Source organism: Amblyraja radiata, chromosome 25 (assembly GCF_010909765.2).
Source record: "Amblyraja radiata isolate CabotCenter1 chromosome 25, sAmbRad1.1.pri, whole genome shotgun sequence".
NCBI classification, from domain to species: domain Eukaryota; kingdom Metazoa; phylum Chordata; class Chondrichthyes; order Rajiformes; family Rajidae; genus Amblyraja; species Amblyraja radiata.
In genome coordinates, this window is record NC_045980.1 from 18,386,559 (window position 1) to 18,413,039 (window position 26,481).

Here is a 26,481-nt window from a genome sequence, read left to right on the forward strand (position 1 = left end):
CCAAAAGCCATGTAATCTCCCATGAGCGATGGGGGGGAAAAAAATCGATTAAATCCCAGGTCAGATGAAGAAAGGCAAGTTAATTTGGAAAATTCCAAACCATTCCCCCTGAGCTATCAAAACTAGACCGCGCGATGACTTTGACCTTTATTAACGGAATACAGCAACTGTGTGTGGAGATCTCGAGTCCAGCCAAAATCATCGTTTTTATCTGAAAGAATTCAATGGCTCAGCATTCACCACGCGGGCCAGCAGTAACAGTTTACTTTTTCAGGGGAAAGAGCCTTGCCCAGTTAAAAATCTGTATTTTTTTTATTTTTTCATTTCATTTACCTCGCGTTTATTTTTAGTTTAATTTAGAGCCTGGAAACAGACCCTTTGGCCACCTGAGTCTGCGCCGACCAGCGATTCCCACACACTAACACTATCCTACACACACTAGGACAATTTACAATTTTACCAAACCAATTAATCTACAAACCTGTACGTCTTTGGAGTGTGGGAGGAAATTGGGGCACCTGTGGAAAAACCCACACGGGTCACGGGGAGAACGTACAAACTCCGTACAGACAGCACCCGTAATCGGCATCGAACCAGTGTCTCTGCTGCTGTAAGACTGCATCTCTACCACTATGCCACCGTGTTGCCCCCATTTTTGTTGTAGAAAATTGGGTTCAGATTTCAGTTTCCACGATTTTTAGACACGATTTGATTTGTTTGATTTGTCAAGACCAGTTTGATTTGAATTTTATTTGTAACTAAATGATGATGGTTCTTATCCAAACCAGGTCATTCCACAAAAGACTAAGTGAGGTGCAGATTTAAGTTGCAAGTTACCACTTATCATCAGTTACAAGTACATTATTATTTCAGAGACGCAGGAAACTGCAAGTATTGGATTATTGAGTTTTCACACAATGCTGGGGCAATTCAGCATATCAAGCAACTTGTCTGCAGAAGATGGATAGGTGACGTTTCGTGTTGGGACCTTTCTTCCGGCTGAAAAAAAGGTCCCAACCCAAAATGTTGACTTTCCTTTCCCTCCACAAATGCTGCCTGACCGGCTGAGTTATTCTAACACTTTGTGTTGTGCATTATCTATTCTGTGTTGTTTTGGGGTACTTAAAAAAAACCCAACCCAATGTACTACCACAAGATTCATCACTTATTCCCCTTAATCACAGATACAAATAATCAAATATTCAAATAAACTATAGACAATCAAAGGGGAAATGTATAATGTAGTTCACTTCCTAAATTGTAATTCAAGTCGGTGCATGTTTCTCAAAATAATAGTCGGCATGTGCAAAAACGATCACAATAGCATTTATAATGTTGCTACAGTGCCTAATACTGTTAAAAGGTTCTCAACACTCAAAGGATTATGTTAACTGATCCAAAAAGTGAAATGTGTTGTTAGCTCATCAGCACTATACTGGCGAATTGACTGAAGGGTGAAATTGTGCATCAATGTTTGGGGGAGCATGGTGGTGCAGCAGCAGAGTTGCTGCCTTACTGCGCCAGAGACCCGGTTACAATCCTGACCATGGGTGCTGTCTGTATGTATGTATGAGTTTGTATGTTCTCCCTGTGACCATGTGGGCTTTCCCCACCAGGTGCTCTGGTTTCCTCCCACACTCCAAAGACGTACAGGTTTGTAGGTTAATTGGCTTCAGTAAAAACAATTGTAAATTATCCCTGGTGTGTAGGATAGTGCTAGTGTACGGTGTGATTGCTGGTGGGCCAAAGGGCGTTTCTGGGCTGTATCTCTAAAGTCCGGCAGACCGACATCACAGTAGTATAGGCCACACTTCCTCCACTTTAATTGTTCTCCAGAAATTATAACATCCTGACTTGGGTAAATAACATTGTTCTGCCGTTGATGCTGGTTTATAATTCTAGAGATCTCTCTGTCCCCACCATCGCAAGAGAAGCTGTTGATGGGCATAGATACTGGCCTCTTGTGTACACTGCCCAGAATCCAAAGAATTAATTTTAAATTAAGGAGAGGGAACCTGTTGATCGTGCTGGGTAACAAAACAGTGATGGACAGAGTCTTTCAAGGCCAAAGCACACAAAGGTAAGAAAAGCCTTCCAATAAGAATAGGAGCAAGGAAAAGTGGAAAAAGGAAAAGGCGGGAAAGGTGAGGAGGGTTTAGAAAGGGTACAGAAGTTGTTCACCAGGATGTTGGCTGGTTCAGAGAGTATTAACTATAGGAGAGGCTGGACAAACTTGGTTTATTTTCTCTGCAGCATTGAAGTTGCGGGGTGACCTGATAGAAGTATATAAAGTTATAAGAGGCATAGACAGGGTAGATAGTCAATCCATTCCCAGGATGAGTGAGGAGGATGGGGGAGAAGAGTGGAAAGAGATTAACGAGACAAGTGTTTTTACAACGAGAGTGTCAGTTTCCTGAAAAGTGCTGCCAGGAGAAGTGGTGCAAGGCAGATAAGATAGCAAAATTTAAGAGACATTTAGACAGATATGTGAACAGGCAGATTTAAGACAGATGGTGCGATTCTTGGCTATTAATGGAATAAGGATATGTAATTTGTGCGGAAGAATAGTGCTGAAATAGAAGAACAGCCATAATAATAAGTGGCAGAGTGGGTGCAAGAGACTGGATAACTAACTCTTGCTTCTGCTTAAGCATCTGTGGAGGGAAATGGACCATTGACAATTCAGATTGGGATCTTTCTTCAGACAGATGACTGCTTGTGTTAATTTGATTATGTAACCTTTGCTAATGTCTCCCTTTTCAATCGGTTGCTAATTTTCATTGCTGTTTTTACTCCAATGCTTCCATTTATGAAATTATATTGTTTTCTAATTCCTTTGTCCTTGTCCAATTGTTTCCATTCAGCGTTTTCAAAGCAACTTAATTAAGATCTGCAGATTTTACAACCAATAGAAAATTCTTTACATTTGACGTTTTGATGGGGCCATGTTACATTTTTTCTTTCATGTCACGATTTTTCTATCTCATGAGCCGTGTACCGTATATTGCTACTTTTCTGATGTAACTTGAATGTATGCATGTGCATACTGACTGTAACAACAACAGTTTCAGTCAAATTTTAACCTACCTCGTAACATGTATTTTCCCTTTATAAAATAAGCTTTCTAGGTCACCTCTGCTTTACTTGTGGTGAAGATGCTCTTTGGCGTTTCCAATATTGTGAGCTCCCAGTTTTCATCGGGACATCTACTGGCAGTGAGCAATTTCATGTGCAAAAGGAAGAGATTCATTGCTGTGTGTGTGGCCAGCTGACATAACAGCAATGTTGGTTGAAATAACACCATATCATTTGCCTGATATTTTAACAGAGATTTTATAGTGCAGGGAAAACCAATGATGGATAAAAATAATCTCTTCCCTTGGAATAAAAAAATGATATAGAATGGGCGGCACAGTGGCGCAGCGGTAGAGTTGTTGCCTTTCAGAGCCAGAGACCCAGATTTGATCTTGACCACGGGTGCTGTCTGCTTGGAGTTTGTACGTTCTCCCCGTGACCTGCATGGGTTTTCTCCGGGAGTTCCAGTTTTCTCCCACACTCCAAAAACGTACAGGTTTGTAGGCTAATTGGCTTGGTAAAATTGAAAAGATTGTCCCAAATGTGTGTAGAATAGTGTAATGTACGGGGACCAAGCCAGTGCAGACTGTTTAGCTGAAGGGCCTGTATCCACATTGTATCTCTAAACTAAACTGGATTAATATTTTACTGCAGTGTTTTCTACTTTTACAACATTAACTTGCGGTTTGAACGCGTCTCGACCTGCTCCATCAACACCTTTTTGCAGTTGGATATTTTTGTGAACAGCCCTCGTGTTTTCAATTACATGTTTGTCAGGAGTATGCACTTGAGAGAACTGGGTGTAAAGTATGCTACAGTGTAAAAATGAGCCACTTTAAAGATTGCATCTGAACTTAGTTACAATTACATTAACTAGTCATTAATAAATCAACGGCAAATTATAATGGATAGAATGCAGATTGTGAAACCAATTCTTTTAATAAATGTGCATGAATTTTTTTCAATTGTAAGTATAATTGGAGTCAGCTGCATGAATTCATGTAGTAACTGTTTTAAATTAACAAAGGGAGCTAAGGAGCAAAGAACTTTTTTTTTCCTTGGCTAATGAGTAACTCAAATGTAGATCATAGACTGCAAAGAGCCTTCCATTAAATCGGGCAAGCAGAAAAAAGTCACGCGCAAAGTAAATATGTATAGGCACCTCACCAAACAGTGCAAGTCCATTAACATTTTCATGCATAAACAAATTACAGGATAATATGCATACCTTATCTTTTACGGTTATTTGCTTGAAAGCTCCGATTCTGAATTTTTGAAATTATCTATCCAGTTACGACTTTCAGTGGATAGGTTTGCATGCAGAAATTGACTTCTGTAGTATAAATGTTTAGGGGTGGCAGTGGGCACAGTGGTTTATCAGTACAGTTGTTGCCTTACAGCGCTAGACAACCAGCTTCAATCCTGACTAGATGTGCTCTCTGTACAGAGTTTGTACTTTCTCCCTGTGACTGTCTTGGTTTTCCCGGGGGAGCTCCAGTTTTCTCTCATACTCCAAAGATGTATAGGTTTGTAAGCTAATTGGCTTCGGTAAAATTGTAAATTGCCCCTGGTGTGTAGGATAGTGCTGGTGTACGGGGTGATCACTGATCAGCGCCGGTTCGGTGGGCAGAAGACCCTATTTCTGTGCTGCATCTCAAGTCTAAAAGTCTAAAGAAAGCAATCTTGAATTATAAAGAAAAACAAATCTTGCATGTCTAATGAGGCCTCTGGTCCAGATGAAATGTCCTTTGATTTGGAATGAACGTCATTTATCTTTTCCAATGCTATTGAAATTATTGTATAGTCACAAGCAACTGCAAATGCTGGTTAATAAAAAAAGCATAAAGCCCTGGTGGAACTCAGTGGTTTAGACAGCATCTCTGGAGAACATGCATTGGGGAACATGGATATATAATTGTAAATATTATATACATACTGTATGTAAGACTTTCAATTTATACCAGTGTAAATCTGTGTGGGGAGGTAGATAGATCTTGGAGACTGAAGAGTACAAATCCTTTTCTATAGATACACAAGACTGCATGTGCTGTAATTTGGAGTAACAAACTATTGGAGGAACTTATGGGGTCAGGTAGTGTCTGTGGTGGATGACGGATGGTTGACGTTTCGGGTCGAGATCTTGCATCATGAAAGAGTGTGGAGAGGAGATCTCCGTTCTGATGCAGGGTTTGGCCTGAAACGTCGACCAACCCCTTTGCGATATTGGCAAGGTGCTGTTTGGGTGCTTGTACATTGAACATAAAACAGTACAGCACAAGAATAGACCCTTCAGCACACAATGTATATTCTAAAACATAATGCCAAGACCATCACCTAGCAACCCACACATTACCCCTCCATTCCCTGCAAATCCACATGCCTATTCAAAAGTCTATTGAATGCCACTAATGTACCTGCTTCAAACACTACCGCTGGGAGTGCATTGCACCCACCCTCAATAAAAACACTTGGCCCGCACATCTCTTTTAAACTATGCCTTTCTAATAACGTAATGCCTCCAGTTTTTTACTTTTTCTATCCTGGGGAAAATGTTGCAACTGTCTAACTTATCCATGCCTCTCATAATTTTATATGGACAATAGACAGTAGGTGCAGGAGTAGGCCATTCGGCCCTTCGAACCAGCACTGCCATGCAATGTGATCATGGCTGATCATCCCCAATCAGTACCACGTTCCTGCCTTCTCCCCATATCCCCTGACTCCGCTATCTTTAAGAGCCCTATCTAGCTCTCTTGAAAGTATCCAGAGAACCGGCCCTCTACCGCCCTCTGAGGCAGAGAATTCCACAGACTCACAACTCTCTGTGTGAAAAAATGTTTCCTCATCTCTGTTCTAAATTACTTGCCCCATATTCTTAAACTGTGGCCCCTGGTTCTGGACTCCCCCTTACATCGGGAACATGTTTCCTGCCTCTAGCGTGTCCGAACCCTTAATAATCTTATCTGTTTCAATAAGATTCCCTCTCATCCTAAATTCCAGAGTATATAATCCCAGCCGCTCCATTCTCTCAGCATATGACATTCCCACCATCCTGGGAAATAACCTTGTAAACCTACGCTGCACTCCCTCAATAGCATGAAGAATATACGTCTATCGGGTGTCCCCGCATCCTCCGGTGTTCCAGAGAAATCAATCCAAGTCAGTCCAACCTCTCCCTGTAGCTCATACACCTAACCCAGGCATCATTCTGGGAGGAGGTCAGGGAGTAAACATTTGTAAGTTGCATCCCTTGCAACGTACAGTGACCTAGTGGGAACGGCACACAAGTTCCTGCAGCCTAGCATTTAATTTGCACACACGAAGTTCCAACAATAGCTACCTTGTGACAAAACAGCACACTATTTCCTTACGAAATGTGTAAGAAGGAACTGCAGATGTTGGTTTAAACTATGGACACTAAAGATGGACACAAAGCTGGAGTAACTCAGCGGGACAGGCAGGTTCTCTGTAGGGAAGGAATGGGTGACGTTTCAGATCAAGACCGTTCCTTATCTTTGTCTACCAATTCTATTCTACTTCATGCTTTTAAATTTCATGTGATTTTACTTACAAACGCTACTTGACACTGAGGAACTTGTCAACTGGGGTGTAATGAGTACAGATTCTCTGTCTGTTACATAGCACAGCTGTAGTTTAGCTAGATAATGCTTTTTGTGTTTTATAGAATTGGTTTCTTACACGTGAAGGGCTTCATTACAGAAATTTCCGCTTGATGTTGCCTGCAAAACTTTAACATATGGGAGATTTAACTTATGTTGCCACAAAAGATGGGAAGCAAATGGCAGAATAGTCAATGGAATATTGAAGTTAATAAATAAGTTGACTCACTTCCATTTCTTGTGGAAAATTACTTGGCATTTCACCTTGCGATGCATTCAATTACTTGCTGTTCCTATCTTTGCAAGTTCCTGCTATCCTGATCTCTGTTGTCCTCTAATTCTGACCATTTATTGATCCATGATTTTCACAGCCAATAATCAGCTGCTTGGGCCCCGAGAGAGGAACTTCGTGTCTAACCCCCTCAAATGTGAAGTATAAAGGGAGAAGTAATGGGAGCTTGTCAGAAAGATAGAGGCAATTGTGGGGCATTATAATCTACCTATGAATCGGGAGAATCAGTTGTGGAAAAGTGGACTAAATGAGTCCATAGTTATTCAGGACAATTTCCAAAGGCAACATGTTCTCGGACCAAACAATTGTGTACCCTCGGACCAAACAAAGTAGGTTACATTAGATTTGGCAATGTGCATGAGATTGAATTCACAATTTCATAGTGAAGGCATCCCAAGGTAGCAGCCTTCAGGATAAGTGAGTTTGACATTCACTTTAAGGAAGAGAAAAATGGGACCAAGGCTGGTGTTTGAAACTTATAATTGGTGTTATTTGAAGGCCATAAAGGAGAGGCAGCTAAGGTCAAGAGAGTTCAATTGTTTGGCATAATAAAATTCTGCCAGAGCTGCAGCTTTACAGGCACATTAAACACAACAGCAAATAAATATACAATAAATTATTAATTACTCTCGGTAAACCAGACCATGATGGCGGAAGCAAACTACATGTGCAACCTGAGTAGTGCAAAGTCCATAGTGGTTTGGTGCTCAAAGCCCTGTCCCACGGTACGAGTTCATTCCAAGAGTTCTCCCGAGTTTAAAAAAAAAATCAAACTCGTGGTAAGCACGGAGAATGAATGTAGCGGGTACGTCGGAGCTCGGGGATGTCTCTTAGCACTAACGGCAGGTACTCGGGAAGACTCGCTAACGGCAGGTAAGCACGGGAATACTCGTGAAGATTTTTCAACATGATGAAAAATGCCCCGAGTACCGACAAGTGGCCATTACCGTAAATCTCCAAGTTCGAATCACGGCAAACTTGGGAGAACTCTTGGAATGAACTTGTACCGTGGGACAGGGCTTTAAGTTAGAGCTGTGTAGGGTGTTTCAGTAGCCTGGTGATTGATGGAAAGAAGCAATTTTTGAACCTGCAGGTAATAATTCTCGGACTCCGGTACCACCTTCCCAATGGTAACAATGAGATGAGAGTGTGGCTAGGATTGGGTGGATTATCTATACTAGCTGCTGCCTTGAGCACAGCTTCCTGTCGATCCCTTCAATTGTAGGGCAGTCAATACCAGTAACTTTAGACTTTGGAGAAACACATAAAAACAGGCCCTTCGATCCACAGAGTGTACGCCGACCAGCGATCATCCAGTACACAAGCACTATCCTACACACGTCTTCTTGTGTTTGGTGTGCAGAGCATAAAGTTGTAGGTCAACTTGTTTTAGTTGATCTATTTGTTTGTGCACGTCGGGTTGATTGCATTAGTCGAAACAGGGTGGGCCACGTGAAGGTTGCAATTTCCCACCCCATCCTACACACTATGGATAATTTACAATTTTACCGAAGCCAATTAACCAACCAACCTGTATGTCTTTGGAGTGTGGGAGGAAACCAGAGCACCCAGAGAAAACCCACGCAGTCACAGGGAGAATGTACTAACTCTGTACAGACAGTTCCTCTGACAGTTTGTTACTCCAAATTGCAGCATCTGCAGTCTCGTGTCTCTATAGAAAAGGATTTGTATTCTTTATTTCCTCAGATCTATTTTTTTCCCCCCAAAGATTTACACTGGTATAAATTGCAAGGCTTACGTACGATATGAAAATAATATTGTACAATACTGGGATGGGCGGGTTGTTTGGAGAGAGGTTTGACTGGCTAGGCATGTGTGTTGGTGTTTAGAAGAATGAGGAACAATATGATTGGAACATATCGGATCCTGAAGAGCTTTGGCAGGATGGATGTGGAGAGACTGTTTGACAATCTAGAAGGAGAGGGTCCCCATTTAAAAATACGAACTTGCTCATGATCAGGCATTCTTTTTATTTAAGTGTTGAGTGTTTGGAACTTTTTCCCAAAGGATGTTGATGAGAGTTTGTGACTATTTTTAAGGTAAAGGAAAATTTGATTTGCAAGGGAGTAAAGGTTACTGAGGGTAAGAAGAAATGAAGTTGAGTTCACAATCGGATCTGCTATATTCTTATTAAATGGCAGAGCAGCCTTGGAGCTAATGGACTTCATCTTCTCACTTATCTTTGTGTACCTAACTTCACCTTTTAAGAGGTTTCTTAAAGCTATCTCAGTGACTAAGCTTTTGATCATCTAATTATGTTCTTATCTGAGTCAAAACATTGACAATGCATCTCTTTAGCCCCTCTGGGTGTTTTATAATGGGAAATTCTGTTTATTTATTCCTCAACAAGGAATTCACTTCAAAAAATAAATTGAAGGTCTTCTACCACTGAATGAAAAAGCCAGCAGCATATGTTCTGTCTGTCAGCGTGAGAACAGTGTCAATTCAGAGCCCAAAAATAAATGGTAACTGACCTTGACATTTGGACCCCCTGAGGTATTGTATTTTCGGAGTCCATTTCCTTAAAATTGTAACTTGAATGAATGTCTTCCTGAACCAGACGGGCTGACTGATGTTTTTTGTTGTTACTGAGAGCTTATCCTTGTTCCTGCTTGTGTTATAACTCATTCTTTTCTTTCCTTCCTGTCCACCAACTTTCCAATCTTTGGTAATATCTTAAACATATTTATATTTAGGCTGGAGAATATTGGTCATGGGGTTGGTGGTAAGGCAACAGAAACTGTTTAAGAAGGAACTGCAGATGCTGGTTTTAACCGAAGATAGACACAAAAAGCTGGAGTAACTCAACGTGACAGGCATCATCCCTGGAGAGAAGGAATGGGTGACGTTTCTGAAGACCCGAAATGTCACCCATTCCTTCTCTCCTGAGTTACTCCAGCTATTTGTGTCTTTCAACAGAAAATGTTTAAATGTTTGGCTTTGACAATGGCATAAAAGTGTCTCCAAGAATATCAAATGACACAAACTGTCATTATTTATCTTTCCGTCTCTCAAAATATTGCTCCTGAAAACGTAATAGGTGCATGTAAATGTACTGCTACAACCATGTACCAATTAATCACTTTGCACTTTCAAGGTGCAGAGTGGTTAATAGTTATTAATCCACTTGTAAAACTCTCCTCTGTTTCTGGAAATTGTATGAGTATCCATTGTAGAATGTACTCACTGGTTTAGGAGATAGCAGAGAAAAGATATCATCTTCAAAACACAGTGCTGGAGGAACTGAAGGGTTAGGCAGCATCTGTGGAGGGACAGGATTGGCGATGTTTTGGGTCGGAATCCTTCTCGGAGTCTGAAGAAAGTTACCGACTCAATGCAGTCTATTCATTCCCTCCACAGATACTGCTTGATCCGCCGAGTTCCTCCCTTTGTGTTTTGGCATCTACAGTTCATTGTGTCTCCAAGATATGTTCTTGTTGATCTCATGCACAATTTACTGGTAGATGACTAGAAAGAGATCAATTGTCATTTTTAAAGGTTCCCATATTAGTTTATTGCATTGACCATTCTTGTTTGTATGTTATCATTTCATGGACCATTGCCACTGCAAGATTTAAGAACGGGTAAAAAAAAAAGATCTATAATCATGGTGAAGAACCATTAACTCCTTAATTTGACCTGTTGGCTCAATTGTCTATTTCTTAAGGGTTTGCAGCCCAATAAGCTTCATGCAATGCAATTGCTAGCAACTAGACATTAAAATTGCTCCCATATTTTACTATTGATAAAATTCACGTTATTATCTGATATAACAGAAAGACATAAGCAAAACATTAAAATACAGCTGTTATCGGCTACCAACAGTCTGGAATTCTTGATTTCTGCAAGCTGCTAAGAGACTCCTTATTAGCCAAGAATAACCATATGCTTCCAGAGGAAAATCTTGAGGAACTGATACGAACATAATAATTTTATTCTTTAAAAATGTACTAATCAAAAAACCTGATCTATATCGCAGCGGGAAAACCAGATAATAGTTTAATCCTGTATTTCAACATTAGTAATGATAATTATGTATACCATAGCTTTTCATACTGAATGGGCTGCTCTTGAGGGCACAGCAAAGGAATAAAAGATTGTAAATTAGTAGCTTTTATTTATATTGAGACTGGGGAATGGTGATCATTGAGCTGATAAGGCAGCAGGAAATACTTTGGGACCAATGGTATAAGTTTCTGAAGGAATATCAAACGGTACAAACAAAATAGAAATCTTGCTGGGCCTCCCTAGTATCTCAAGGTGTTTCGATTTTTCTTTTTAGTAAGAAGGGTCTTGACCCGAAACATCACCCATTCCTTCTCTCCAGAGATGCTGCTTGTGCCGCTAAATCACTCCAGCATTTTGTGTCTACCTTTCTTTTTAATATGTCAACTGGAAGTTTTTGTGGTATAACTTAAAAGATAAGTGCATGTATTTGAAAGGCTTGACAAGTTGTATATACCTCACTGTATTTGTAATACTGGTAATCTCATTGTTGGTTATAAGCATCTAATTGTGTTGGAATATATGCTTAAGAGGAAATTAATGAATGGCTGGAGAACCAAGAAATCACACTTAAAGCCAGTTTGTTCGTCAGTTTCTACTGATTAATCAGACAATGGGCATTGTTTTTCTGCTTGCTTTTAAAGGATTAAATGTTCAAATTCTAGACATCTTCATATTGATAAGATTGACTGACCTTTGCATTAAAAAAAAAAAAAAATGTTTTACAATTTACGCCTTAATTAGATCCTCCATAAAAGTGTGGTTGGTATTGGTGTGACAGATATATTTGTCTGTTATTTTGGATCTGAGGAAACCAAGTATTATATCTCAGTGGCAATTATTGTAGTGTAAGATAAAAATTGTTCTAAATTACACAATGATCGGGAATACCATGTGAAGTAAGAAGAGCATTAAACATTTTTGTAAAATTGCCTTTTTTGCAAGGACCACAACATTCAAGAAAAATGTGTCTTCTATTGTAATTACATTATTTTTTGACTGCAATTGCCAAAGTTCAAATATCATTTTTGCATCTTGTTTAAATTTTAACTTGCTGATGCTCGAGTACAGTTTTGATTCTGCTTTGAACAAAGGGGGACCTGGTTGGGGGAAGGGGGGGGGCACTAGTTTAGAATATTACTCAATTACCTTTTAACTTCTAAATATTATAAGGAATTGTCCACTTGGCTTCCTTTAAATCTTAAGACTTCACTACATCTTATTCTCTTTGCTAAATTAAGCTTTAAGAAAGCAAAGCTTAAAGCTGTGATGGTCAAACTTTGGCTGAATGTAATTCTTCTTTCCATTTTCCCAGGTGATTGATGCAGCCAAGAAGGCAAATGCTCACGATTTCATTCTGGCCTTTGAGGTAAGGTTATGGATGCATGAAATAATATCAGTTACTAAGTCCAAATCCAGTTTTTGCATGTAAATCAATAAGGGCTCGTTGAAATATTGTTAGACAGTATTTCAAGTTTCCTAAAGTTTGTTTGTGTGGTCTTATTTTCTATTTCCACAGTTAGTTTGCTGCCTTCTGTTTTGCATCACTCATTGTTTTTGTGTGATTTTGTTTTTAAGTTTTCATGGAGAGGATTATTTTCTAATAATTAACGTGCATTTGTCAATGAGATTAAATCATTGCAAAAATTAGTAGGCGTAGTGTATATTTCCTTTAAAATGAGCTATAAACATGCACCAAAGAATGTTGCCAAAGATAGTGTTCCAGGGAGCCGCGCGGGCCCGATCCACGAAGCCCAACGACCGGAACACACCCTGGTTGGCTAGACCCGCCCCACAGGCCTCCCAGGGGACTGCGGTCAAGCCGGGCGGCGACGCCTGTCTGGGCCGAAGGAGCCTGGGGGTCGGTGGCAAAGGGGGAAGCGGCAGCGGGAACCTCTTTGGTGGTGCAGCTAATTTCAAGTTTTTGTGTACCTTGTGTGTTATGACTGTCTGCTCCGGGGATGAATAAAGTTTATTGTATTGTAGAAGTTAGCATTTCATGTTTTGGGCATAAATGGGTGTTTTTAACCATGTTTTAAAGTTCTAGTTTATGATTGTAACATGTTGAGGTTACATTAAATATGTATGGAGCTATAATGTTTTAAATAATTATTTCATATTATAGTCATGCATATTTTTAATTTTGTTTTTAATTGAATGATATTAAGAAGAAATAACGACAGTCTGGAGGATCCTCAGCAGGTTTAAGTATCGCTGCTGGCAAATTCATTTCACTGCACCTTTGGGTGCATGTGATGAATAAAATTGACTTTGACTTTGACTTTGGTTATACAGCATGTGGGGAATGAAAAACAGAGTGAACCTTTAGGGTTCATAGCCCTTCATGAAATTAGAAAGCATATTGAAATTGGGAGCTTAAATGTTCAATCTTTTGCGACAGAAAATAAATTAGAAAAGAAGTCCAGAATTAAACGAAGCCTGAGTGAATGAACGAAGAAATGTAGATGACATTTGGGGATTTAATAGCTGATAAAAAGTTTGGCTATGACCATTTTCAGTTATTTGAGACCTGATCTATTCTCTTTTAATGCACAAGTCTTCATTGCATTCTTCTTTGTGACCTGGAATTACTGTGGGAATTGCTAGAAAATACCAGCGTCTGGGTCACAACTTTCAACTAAATTTAATGACCTGGAAATGTACGTGCAGGGCATGAGATGGGAAAGTGAAGGGGAGAGTTAAGTTTCGATGGATTATATCTATTAATACAATTCCTTTCAAGCAGTACATTTGTCAAGTCATTTTCAAATGTTAATGGTTATTGTTGAAAGATGTGCTGTATTTTCAGAGTGCTTTGGAAAATGCAGCAAGTTTAAAAAAAAATTAGTAATCCTGGTTGTCTACCATTATTAGAAAGATAAATTGAAATAGTGCAGCTAGCAGCCTTTTCCTGACATCCTTTGTATTACTTTTACCACACTTTGGAGTGTAATTTCTCCATTTGGTTCGTTAATTGGGGATCAAACTTTCCTGAGGAGTGTTCATTGCATATCAAATGTAACATGTTATGTGTTTTCCAAAGTCTTTATAGAGTCATTGACACAAGGAGTTATAAGGTCATACAGTGTGGAAACAGGCTCTTCAGCCCAACTTGCCAATGCCAACCATCATGACCCATCTTGTCCCACCAGAAAAATTGCAGTTGATGTGCACTTTAACGTGAGAGTTATATTGGTCATATTGATGATCATCTGTTTTAGTTTGATGCTTAAGTATCTCTAAGTAAGTAGATGCAGTGGTGTGCATGTTTGCATCAAAGTGCTGAGTCCAGTACAGGTCATCCAAGAGGTAAGCGCCTAGGAATTCGAAGCTTCCAACTCTCTACACTGATGACCCACCAATTTGTGATTGGTCCCCCGATCACATATCCAAGATGTTAATGCCCAGGAATTTTAATTGCTACTGCTAGTACATCAATTGGAGAGGCTGTGCAGGGACGAAATGCAGATGCTGGTTTAAACCGAAGACGGACACAAAAAGCTGGAGTAACTCAGCGGGTCTGGCAGCATCTCTGGAGGAAAGAAATAGGTGACGTTTTGGGTTGAGATCCTTCTTCAGAAAGGCTGATCAGGCATTTAGAATTTATAAATAACATAGAATGTGAGGTAATAGGGAGGTGCATGGAGATGGGATTAAATGAGAATATTGCAGAAATTAGGAAAATTAAAGGAAGTGTATGAGTATTACAGGTTTGGAATCCTGCAAAAGGAAGATTGAAACTAGTTGCTGATCTAATGCAGTACAGTAATGATGTTAGACTAATGTAGATTGGTTTGTGAGGATGTTATAAAGAGCAAAGAACAGTATAAAGAAATGTTGCCGGAATACAAATATATATATTTGGGTTGGGATGGATGTGGGAAGCTCAATATGAGAGAAGGAACAAGTGTTTCCTTTTATGCTGGGTTATGAATGGTTATAGAAGAATCTTCCAATGAAGTCTTGGAACACCGTGAACATTTTAGTCAGTTGAAGGATAGAAGTGCTTGATATGTATAAGACATGGTGCTTTGAAAGAACAAAACCATGGTCATGATTAAAAGGGAGCTATTGACGTCTAGAATAATTAAAGAAGGGTTAATAAGTTCAAGTTAGGACCTGCTGGTAAGACTGGAAGCACATGAAGTTCTCCTTTGAAGAACTTAGCATGGGTTTTGTGGTTAAAGATAAAATGTGAACAAATTGCCAATGGTATAAATTAAATATTCATCATTTCAATTACAAATAATGGGTTTGATTTTTGTTGTAAAAGAAACTGTTAGGAAAAATTGGAGATTATTGCCAAGTCACCCATTGCTCAGAACAGTAATTCTTTTCACATAAAAAATGCATTGCTTGCCTTGAAAAAACTTTACTATAACTCCCACTCTAATTTTCAATGGGATGTATAAGCAAAAATGTTATTGTTGATTATTTTATTAAAAAAATAACTCGGTCGTCAATTTTTTAAAGTAATTTTGTGCCCGAAAGGATCTATTTAATGTGTTTCATTTAGAGGAATTTTGTATATATTCAGTAACTTTGAAAATATCGTATAAAATGATTTATTTCATGCATTACCATTACCCTTGACACTAATCATGGCTGAATTATTGCTGAGAAAAATAGTAATTCCGAGATTTAGTTTGTTTTCAATTAATCTTTGTCATAGATTAATTGCATTGATGATGGTGCAACATAAACAAGATGTTAGGATTAACAAATACATGTTTTTTGTCCTCCACACAAGTGAAGGTCTTTATCCAATATAAAAGGATAATGGGTCAGGCAGCATCTCTGGAGAACATGGATAGGTGTTTCGGGTCAGGACCCCCCTTCAGACTAATTGTGGTGGACGAGGGAATGAAGAAAGCTGGAAATGAAGGGGTGCAGGACAAAGGCTAGAGGGTGATGGTCGGTAAATATTAGGAGGGGGTGATAGCCGAACAGTTGGACAAAGAGATGAAACAACAAAAAGTGAGATAGGAATAGAAGAGGTGCAAATTGTGGAGCCAAAGGAAGGAATATGGATGGAAGTTGAGAAATGGGTGTGTGTTCAGGTGGGGCAAAGAAAAAGGGGCGGGGGGGGGGGGGAGGAGGAGAGAAGGGGAGAAAAAAGGTTTTGTTTGAGTTAGTTGACTAAAATTAGAGAGTTCAATTCTACTTTATCCCATAGGTCGGCTCTGATCCCATATCATTCTCTCCACAAGGTAGAGATGAAGAATCCACTGAAACCAATCCTGTGTAAAAGATGAAATGGATTTCATACCTGCTTTAAACAAAATTAGTAAGACAGGCAGAAGAGTAACTACAACATTATGGAGCAGGACTTTAAGAGGAAGTAGATGAGAAGTATAATGTAAAAAACAAATTACTGCACAGTGCTGCAGTAACTCAACAGGTTAGGCAGCATCTCAGGAGGCCATGGGTAGGTAATGTTCCGGCTTTAGACCCTTCTGCTAATTGTCATTGGGGGGGAGAAAGCTGGAAAGATGTGGGACAAAGCCTGGCAAGTGATTGGTGGATGCAGTTAAGTGGGGGGGGGGGGGTTGTCTGAAGAAGGGCCTCGATCTGAAACGTCACCTATTCCTTTTCTCGCTGAGTTACTCAAGCATTTTGTGTTTAGTGTAAACCAGCATCTGTCTGTCGTTCCTTCTTATGCGCTTAAAGCATCTTGGTCTTAAATGGTGCCAAAACCTGGCAACTCTTGTATATAGTCTCAGTGGACTATTTCTATACACTTTGTACTTGATTGGGGATTGTGCTTGTGTATGGTAATACTTTACTGAACTCTATCCAAAAATGAATTTCTCTGTACCTCTGCTCATGTGATAATAATAAAGAACCATTGATAATGATTGTCGGATATAAGTGGTTGTACTAATGAAATCTGGATGCCAAGAGGTAAATGTTGTAGGGGGATTACACAAACCTGGGTTGAATATCTTGGAATTTGAATATGGGGCTAGTTTTTCAAGATCTTAAAGGAAACTGATAAGAGTTGGAAGATGCTATTTACTTACAATGGTTGAGAAGTCTAGAACTAGGGGCTGTAGCCTAAAAGCAGAGCATTTATAGATGCCAACAACTAACAGCCTCAAATATGCCTCATGATCAAATTGCAGAGTGATTTAGAGACAAAGTGCGAAAACAGGCCCTTCGCCCCACCAAGTACGTGCCGACCAGCGATCACCCTGTACACTAACGCTATCCTACACACTAGGGACAATTTACAATTTTTCCAAAGCCGATTAACTTACAAACCTGCACATCCTTGGAGTGTGGGAGGAAACGAGCGCCCAGAGAAAACCCGCACAGCACACACTCCGTACAGAAAGCACCCATGGTCAGGATTGAACCTGGGTGCCTGGCATTGTAAGGCAGCAACTCTACCCCAGTCCACAAGTTCACAAAAGTATTTTCTTTCTTTAAATTGTTTTTGTTCTGTCTCCCAAGTCTTTTGCATTTAATATTGGATCTGTATTCCATTATGCTAGACTTCCTAACCATGGGAAACGGCCTGTTTGAAACCCACTTTTGTTTTACTTTGTTTTAAGCACCTTTACGAAAACGCGGTGTTCAACTTTTTATGCAGGGCAGACTATTTGAGGGGAGAATAATCTATAATTATCTTGCTGTACTATGAAGCAGCACAGCATTTTTTTTTGTAAATGCATTTAATTTGGAAAGCAACCTTAAAAATCTACTTTTTGTCGCGGTAATGCCATGTACAGTGTTTATCCTTCTGATCATCTATTTTTCCTTTAAATTCCAGACAAACTGAATAGTAAATGGAAACCATCTGTTGTTTTTAAGTACCTACTAGTTAAAAGGAAAACATGTCCATTGTTATTAAATGAATACCAGACAGGCTGAATCAAACCACATTGAGCATTCGAAATGCTGATCAGGCTAAATGTAACAAAGAAAATTAAATATAGTTTGTAAGTTGTACAAGTCTTTTTATTGCCAAATCTGCAATGTGGCATAATTATCCCGACTTATCTTTCTATTCACGAAATAGAAAGTGATGGTACATCACTCCTTTAACAAATGAAATGCTTCTGAAGCATAAATGTAATTTGCAATATGTTCAGCATATGCTATTCCCATGTACTCTGCAGTAAAGTAAAATCTCAATTACTAACTTCAAATCGCATGTTGGTTCACTCTGCAATTTGATCATGATGCATGAGTATTTGCTGCTGTTATTTTTTGGCATTAATGAAAACAAATTGAAAGTCCAATAAACCAGTCTTAACAAACACAATTACATTATCCAGAGCATAAAGGTTGGGATCAATTTCCACGTTGAAACGTCTTGGATTTGAATTGAATCTATGTCCTTCCTAATTTGTGTGAATCATCTATGCAGCCAATCAAGGCAATGGAAATGCTTAAAGTGATTACGTCAATGTTGTAAACCATGGTTGTCATCATCAATAGGTATCTACAAAACGGGGATTTATTAATACTAGTAATTCGAACAATATCAGCATAAAAGGACATGGCTTCAGAAAGGAGATGAGGAGGAATTTCTTCAGTCAGAGGATGGTGAATCTGTGGAGCCAAGACACTGGGTATTTTTAAGGCTGAGATTGACAGATTCTTGAATAGCAAGGGGTCAAAGGTTACAAGGAGAAGGCAGAAGTTGGGGGTTGAGAATGAAAGATAGATCAGCCACGATTGAATGGCGGAGTGGACTTGATGGGCCAAATAGCCTAATTCTACTCCGATAGCTTATGAACATTAATCATTGCCAATTGAGCTAAGTTTATTGTAATCATTAGGGAATGCTATCCAATTTTTTTTGAGGCAATATTCCTTGGTCAGAATGATTTTCTAATATTAAATTCAGAATGGGGTATAAGGGTTTCACTGCAAAGTCTGCAACCACCAGTGATGAACGTTGCCATCATGCCTATCCATGGCACTATAGGTGGATTTTTGTAGTTATTCAATCACTCTGTTTTGTCATTCACCCATGCTGTTTGATTATGATAGTAGCAAAATGTTTGTGCTTTTCTCACCATTTTTTAATATATTTGTAATGCCTTTTCAGATTTAAACCTGACCCTTTTGTTATCTTGTTTAGTAATCACATGCCTTACTGCTTTCTACACACCCTTCCCTGCCCACATCCTCGTATAAATTATGCTTTTTCTCTTGTCATACACTTAACACTGGGGCTCAGTTGTCTGCTGTGCCAATAACAAGATGAACATTTAATTCAATAGCCAAAACAGTCCATCATGCGTTCTCCTCATGAACGCATGTGTTGTCCCATGGTGTTCCGGGTTCCTCCTACACTCACTCCAAAGACGTACAGGTTTGTAGGTTACTTGTCTTTGGTAAAATAAAGGATCTTAAATTGTCCCCAGTATGTAGCATAGTGCTAGTGTATGGTGATTGCTGGTGGGCAAGGACTCGGTGGACCGAAGGACCTGTTTCTGTGCTGTATCTCTAAACTAAATTAAATTACTGATCTCCCCACCATCGATGGGATCTAGAGGAAGTACCACCTCAAAAAGACAGCCAGCATCATCAAGGATTCACACCACCTAGGCAGTGCTCTCATTTCACTCCTGCCATTGGGAAGAAGATGCAGGAGCCTGAAAACCGTGACCACCAGGTTCAGGATCGACTTCTTCCCAGCAGATCCTGAACTTTGCAAACACCAAGAAAGCTATGAACTACAAACTGTCTTTGTTGCGCTAGAGCCTTTTTGCACTAATATTAGGTTTTATTTATTTTATTAACCTTTTTTTAATATGTTATTTATGAGTACTGTGTTTAGAGATCTATTATGCTGCTACGAGAAAGAATTTCATTGTTCCATTTTCAGACATATGATATTTAAACACGCTTGACTCTAACTTGGCCCTCTGACTCCTAAACACGTTGGAGCCCTTTAATGCCAGTTTTTTCCTATATCACAGAGGACGCTGGCACATGTTTGCACTTTGCCTGTCTCATTATGTACGTTGTTGCTGCCTATCATGAAAGAGTGGTACAGTCTCAGATCTGCATTCACTGTTGAATAACCAAGACTTCTGCAATTTTCTGTGCTATCTGATTTCAGTAGATTGCCCACTTGATCAATGCTCTAACTAATTGAAAAAGAAAACCGAGTAAATTGATGTCCAAGTAACCACAGGATTTTTTTGTAGGATTAAAACATCCTTATTGCAGTAATTAAAGTTCTGCCTAGTAATTTCAATCACATTGTTGACATGGCTGGGTGATCTAGCAGAATAGCAAATTGGATTCCATTACGAGCTTCCTGATCTAAACTATAAAATATGCCAAGTAGAGCAATGTCTTGAGGCCTACAAAAGCAGCAATGTTACACGTGTAGGTGGGACAGTCTGGTCCTAGTAAAGCTGCTGTTGAAACTCTCATAGTCAGATTCATTAATGTTATGTCAGCTGACTGTCACCAACTGAAGGACTGGCAATTTAATGAGGAATATATTATATACTGCCAAAGTTCGTTAACAATTGTGTCTATCCAGATCAAGGGATGATGGTTCACCTGGATCAGCCTTGTGCTCTAGCCAATAGGAAGATCTGCAGTAAGGAATAAGAATGCCTTTGTGTGGGACAATGAAGTAGACTCGGTCAACTTAAAGCACAAAAGAAGCCATTTAAAATGTATATATCCTTCTCTTAAATAGAGGAAAAACTCATTAAGTGCTGGAGTACCTCAGTCGGTCAGACAGCATCTCTAGAGAATATGGATAGGCAAAGTTTCAGGTCGGAACCTTTCTGCCTGAAGAAGGATCCCGACCCAAAATGTTCTCTTGCCATGTTCTCCAGATATGCTGCCTGAGTTACTCTAGCACTTTATGTTTTTTTTTGTAAACTAGCATCTGCAGTTCCTTGTGTTTAATCTTGAATAAAATTTGAGGATAGAATCTTCAATTGGATATGCTTGCCTCACTCTGACGGCCTAACAGCTTGAACATTGAATTCTTCAATTTTGTGTAACCATCCTCCAAGCACCACCTCTTTCCCCTCCCCCTCCCATTTCCTCCTCCCCTGTTTCCCTGTGCCCCACCTGGATTTCTCTCTTTCCCCTTCCACCTATATTCCTTCCTCTGGCTTCACATTTTGCCCCTCTTCTATCCCTATCTCTTTCTCACACTTTGTCTTTTCATCTCTGGCCTTTGTCCAACCATCTGCCATTCACAGCTCCCCTCGCTTGTATCCACCTATCACTTCCCAGGGATGGCACACTGGTGCAGCATTAGAGTTGCTGCCTTTCAGCGTCAGAGACCCGGCTTCGATTCTGACTACGGGTGCTGTCTGTACGACATGTGTACGTTCTCCCCTTGACCATGTGGGTTTCCTCCAGGTGCTCCAGTTTCCTCCCACATTCCAAAGATGTGCAGGTTTATCGGTTAATTGGCTTTATAAGTTGTTCCTGGTGTAGGATAATCCTAGTGTACGGCTGATTGCTGATCGGTGCGAACTGAATGGCCTGTTTCTGCGCTGTATCTCTAAACTGAACTTTGTCTCGCACCATTCTCACTTCCAGCTCCCCCACCTCCCTCTCTCTTCCAGCTCCCTTCCCACTCCAATCAGTCTGAAGAAGGGTCCCGATCCGAAACGTCACCTATCCATGTTCTACAGCGATGAGTTACTCTAGCATTTTGTGTTCTAATCATTTTCGATTTGTTTTCCCCCTAGAATGGTTATGACACTATCGTAGGAGAGCGAGGAATCCGTCTCTCGGGAGGCCAGAAGCAGAGGATCGCTATTGCCAGGGCTCTTATCATGGATCCTGTGTTGCTGCTACTGGACGAGGTTAGTATTGTAATCAAAGCAAAGAAAAATCTTGGATTTAGTCGTTTAACGGTTGATGTTTTTAATTTCATACCGTAAGGCAACTGGTATTCCAATATTTTAAACGTTACACAGTAGTAATACTTTTTTGCATCAGTCACATTATAATTTGCAGCTGTGTGCAATATCACTGCGCAATTCTGTTTGGCTGCTGTGTTGTGGAATTTGACAGTAACAGTTCCCCTGACACATTTTGTGTCAACTAGACAGTCAAATTTATGTCAATTTTTACAGGAATTTGACAGGAACAGTTTTCCTCACACATTTAGGCACTTTAGTTTCCATTCAATTTCTGCAGGCAAGTAATCCATGGCATTAGTTGCATCCTGCTTTTTGATTTTGATTCTGTTGGAATTTTTATTTTTGTGTAATTTTTGGTGTTTCTGGTTCATTGTCACATGTAACAAGGTACAGTGAAACACTTAGTTTTGCATGCTATCCAATCAGATCAGATAATGCTATGCATAGATACAATCAAGCCAAACTCAAGTACACTCGGTAGAGCAAGGAATAATATCATAGTGTAGTATAGTATCTCACTAGTCATAACTAGTACACGGCATTGTAGCACAACAATTACAGAGACAATGTCTGCATTTGGGTAGTGGTGAATAGGACTGTACCCTAGCTTATGGAAGGACCTTTCAAGTAACAGAGGGGAAGAAGCTGATCGAAGGTGTTGGTTTAAATTTATTATTGTCATGTGTACCGAGTTATAGTCAAACTTTGTTGTGCATGTTATCCAATCAGACCAGATAATACTATACATACAATCAAGACAAATCCGAGTAGAATAGCTCGAGCAAAGGGGAAGATACAGAGTTCAGAATATAGTTCACAATATTGTACAAGTTCCAGATACAAAGTACCAAGTCCACAATGGGGTATGGGTGCATCAGACGTTACCCTAACTTGGGTTCAATTTGGGATAGAATATTGGTAGACCTAATCAAAAGATTACTTCTGAATGATGGTCAAACCTGATCAATGCACAACCATCAGTGCTGCCATTGTCAGCAAGTAGCATGTTGTCCTCTTCCATGGGCATCAGCAGTAAATTCCTTTTTGGTGACTTACAAGAAATGGCAGTTATATAAAGGTCTTGTAAATGTGTTTTGGAGGGTTGCAAGCAGATTAAGTAACAGGTTATAGAACAATCTAAGAAATGGAGTATCATGATGCAAAATGTGCAGCTGTCCATTTTGGCGGGAAAATATAGAAAATCATATAAGTAGTGAATGATTACAAAGGATCTGGATAGCCCTGTGCCAGGTTCATAGAAGGTAAGTAATTGGGAAAACTAATATAGGATCATAGGGATTACAAGTAAAGACATCGAGAACAAAGGCAAGAATGTAATGATGAATCTTTGTGAATATTGGTTCATCCACAATTGGAGTATTGAGTCCAGTTCTGGGCATGGCTTTGCAAAAAACGTGTAGAACATAGATAAGATGCAGAAAATATTTAGCAGAATGATTTCAGCGTTGAGAGACAATAGCAATGTGGATAGATAGAGTGTTGAATTTGTGGAATTCATTGTCAGACAGCTGTGGAGGCCAAGTCAGTGGGTATTTTTAAAGCTGAGTGACAGGATCTTGATTGGTAAGGGCGTCAATCGTTATGGCGAGAAGGAGAGTGAGTCTGAGGGGGCAAAATAGATCAGCCATGATTGAATGGTGGAGGAGACTTGATGGGCATGATGGCCATCTGCTCCTATGGCTTATGAACTTGTGTCTGTTTATGATCTGGAATGTACTGATTTTTCAAGGCTGTTTCAAAGAGAACTGGATAAGCACTTGAAATGACAAAAAGGGCAGGGAGTGCGAGCGACAGGGTTGCTCGTGCATAGGGCAGGCATGGACTTTTAGTTTTGAGATACAGGTCGGAAACAGGCCCTTCAGCCTACAGAATCTGAACCAACCAGCGATCCCTGCAGATTAACACTATCCTATACTATGGACAATTTTTACATTTATACCAAGCCAATTAACCTACAAACCTGTACGTCATTGGAGTGTGGGAGGAAACTGAAGTTCTCGTAGAAAACCCACGCAGGCCACGGGGAGAACATATAAACTCCGTAGAGACAAGCACCCGTAGCCAGGATCAAACCTGGGTCTCTGGCTCTGTAAGACAGCAACTCTACCGCTGCGCCACGCTGCTGCCCGACTTGCTGAACTGAATGTCCCTGTTCTATAAGCTTTCTGTGATATTGTTCGAAAGTGCAGATAAAGGCTGCAGAATGCAAAATTTTTGTAGAAGGAGGGGGATTATCAAGAGTGAATGTAATGGGGAACAGGCTGGAAGATCTTGAGAAGAAGTTCAGAGATACGATAATGATATCCTGTGCAAAAGGTTGACTAAAGTTCAATGGGAGAAGAGGCAACAAACAACTTTTTAACAGCATAGTCATGCAGTGCAGAAACAGGCCTTTCAGCGCAAGTCGTCCATACCACCAAGATGCCTGTCTAAACTAGTCCCATTTGTTCACATTTGGTCCACATCCCTCTAAACACTGATTATATATTGTGAAGATGGTTGTGTTACTTATCCCAGATAAAATAGTTGTAATTAACTATTTTCCAAATTATAAAGATACAGTTATCAAGAGACTGAATATCAAGCTATAGGTCAGAAAAATAAAATTAAAATCGGGAGGAATTGCTCTCAAGAAAAGCATTCATGTCAAAGTAATATTTTATGGAACTAAAAGACTATTTTCTTTGCGGTCCACCTACAGTGCCCTCCATAATGTTTGGGCCAATGACCCATCATTTATTTATTTGCCTCTGTACTCCACAATTTGAGATTTGTAATAGAAACAATCACATGTGCACATTGTCATATTTTAATAAAGGCCATTTTTATACATTTTGGATTCACCATGTAGACATTTCAGTTGTGTTTATACATAGTCCCCCTATTTCAGGGCACCATAATGTTTGACTCATGGCTTTGCAGATGTTTGTAATTGCTCAGGTGTGTTTAAATGCCTCCTTATGCAGGTATAAGAGAGTTCTCAGCACCTAGTCTTTCCTCCAGTCTTTCCATCACCTTTGGAAACTTTTATTGCTGTTTATCAACATGAGGGCCAAAGTTGTGCCAATGAAAGTCAAAGAAGCCATTATGAGACTATGAAACAAGAATACAACTGTTAGAGACATCAGTGAAACCTTAGGCTTACCAAAATCAACTGTTTGGAACATTATTACGAAGAAAGAGAGCATTGGTGAGCTTATTAATCGCAAAGGGACTGGCAGGCCAAGGAAGACCTCCACTGCTGATGACAGAAGAATTATCTCTATAATAAAGAATAATCCACAAACACCTGTCCGGTAGATCAGAAACACTCTTCAGGAGTCAGGTGTGGAAATCTCAAATCTCAATGACCACTGTCTGCAGAAGACTTCTTGAACAGAAATACAGAGGCTACACTGCAAGGTGCAAACCACTGGTTAGCTGCAAAAATAGGATGGCCAGATTACAGTTTGCCAAGAAGTACTTAAAAGAGCAACCACAGTTCTGGAAAAAGGTCGTGTGGACAGATGAGACGGAGATTAACACATCAGAGTGATGGCAAGAGCAAAGTATGGAGGAGAGAAGGTACTGCCCAAGATCCAAAGCATACCACCTCATCTATGAAACACGGTGGTGGGGGTGTCATGGCCTGGGCATGTATGGCTGCTGAAGGTACTGGCTCACTTATCTTCATTGATGATACAACTGCTGATGATAGTAGCATAATGAATTATGAAGTGTGCAGACACATCCTATCTGCTCAAGTTCAAACAAATGCCTCAAAAACCCATTGGCCGGCGGTTCATTCTACAGCAAGACAATGGTCCCAAACACTGCCAAAGCAACAAAGGAGCTTTTCATAGCTAAAACATGATAAATTCTTGAGTGGCCAAGTCAATCACCCGATCTGAACCCAATTGAGCATGCCTTTTAAATACTGAAGAGAAAACTGAAGGGGACTAGCCCCGAAAACAAGCTAAAGATGGTTGCAATACAGGCATCACCAGAGAAGACACCCAGCAACTGGTGATGTCCATGAATCGCAGACGTCAAGCAGTCATTGCATGCAAAGGATATGCAACAAAATACTAAACATGACTACTTTCATTTACATGACATTGCTGTGTCCCAAACATTATGGTGCCCTAAAATGAGGGAGCTATGTGTAAGCACTGCAGTAATTTCTACATGGTGAAACCAAAGTATAAAAATGGCCTTTATTAAAATCTGACTGTGCACTTTAACCACGTATGATTTTTTTTATTTTTTTTTCTATTACAAATCTCAAATTGTGTAGTACAGAGGCAAATCAATAAATGATGGGTCTTTGTCCCAAACATTATGACGGGCACTGTATTTACAGGGTTACAGGGTTACAGGGTTTCCTTTATTGTCATTCAGACCGAAGTCTGAACGAAATTTCGTGCCTGCAGTCATACATACATACAATACAATAAAAAAACAACAATAAACACATATTAACATCCACCACAGTGAGTCCACATAGCACCTTCTCACTGTGATGGAGGCAAAAAGTCTTAGGGCTGCAGTCTCTCCCCTCCTCTTCTCTCTCTGCGCTGAGGCGATACCCCACCGGGCG

General features: G+C 39.9%; 1 protein-coding gene across 1 annotated transcript in view; it reads left to right on the forward strand.

The window, feature by feature from the left end:
- LOC116987363 (ABC transporter B family member 1-like) overlaps positions 1-26,481 on the forward strand; it is a 118,977-nt gene that overhangs the window by 59,924 nt on the left and 32,572 nt on the right. The window contains exons 17-18 of the mRNA XM_033043344.1: positions 12,329-12,382; positions 21,705-21,821. Of these exons, the coding sequence (XP_032899235.1) occupies positions 12,329-12,382; positions 21,705-21,821 (171 nt within the window). The remainder of the gene's footprint in view (positions 1-12,328; positions 12,383-21,704; positions 21,822-26,481) is intronic.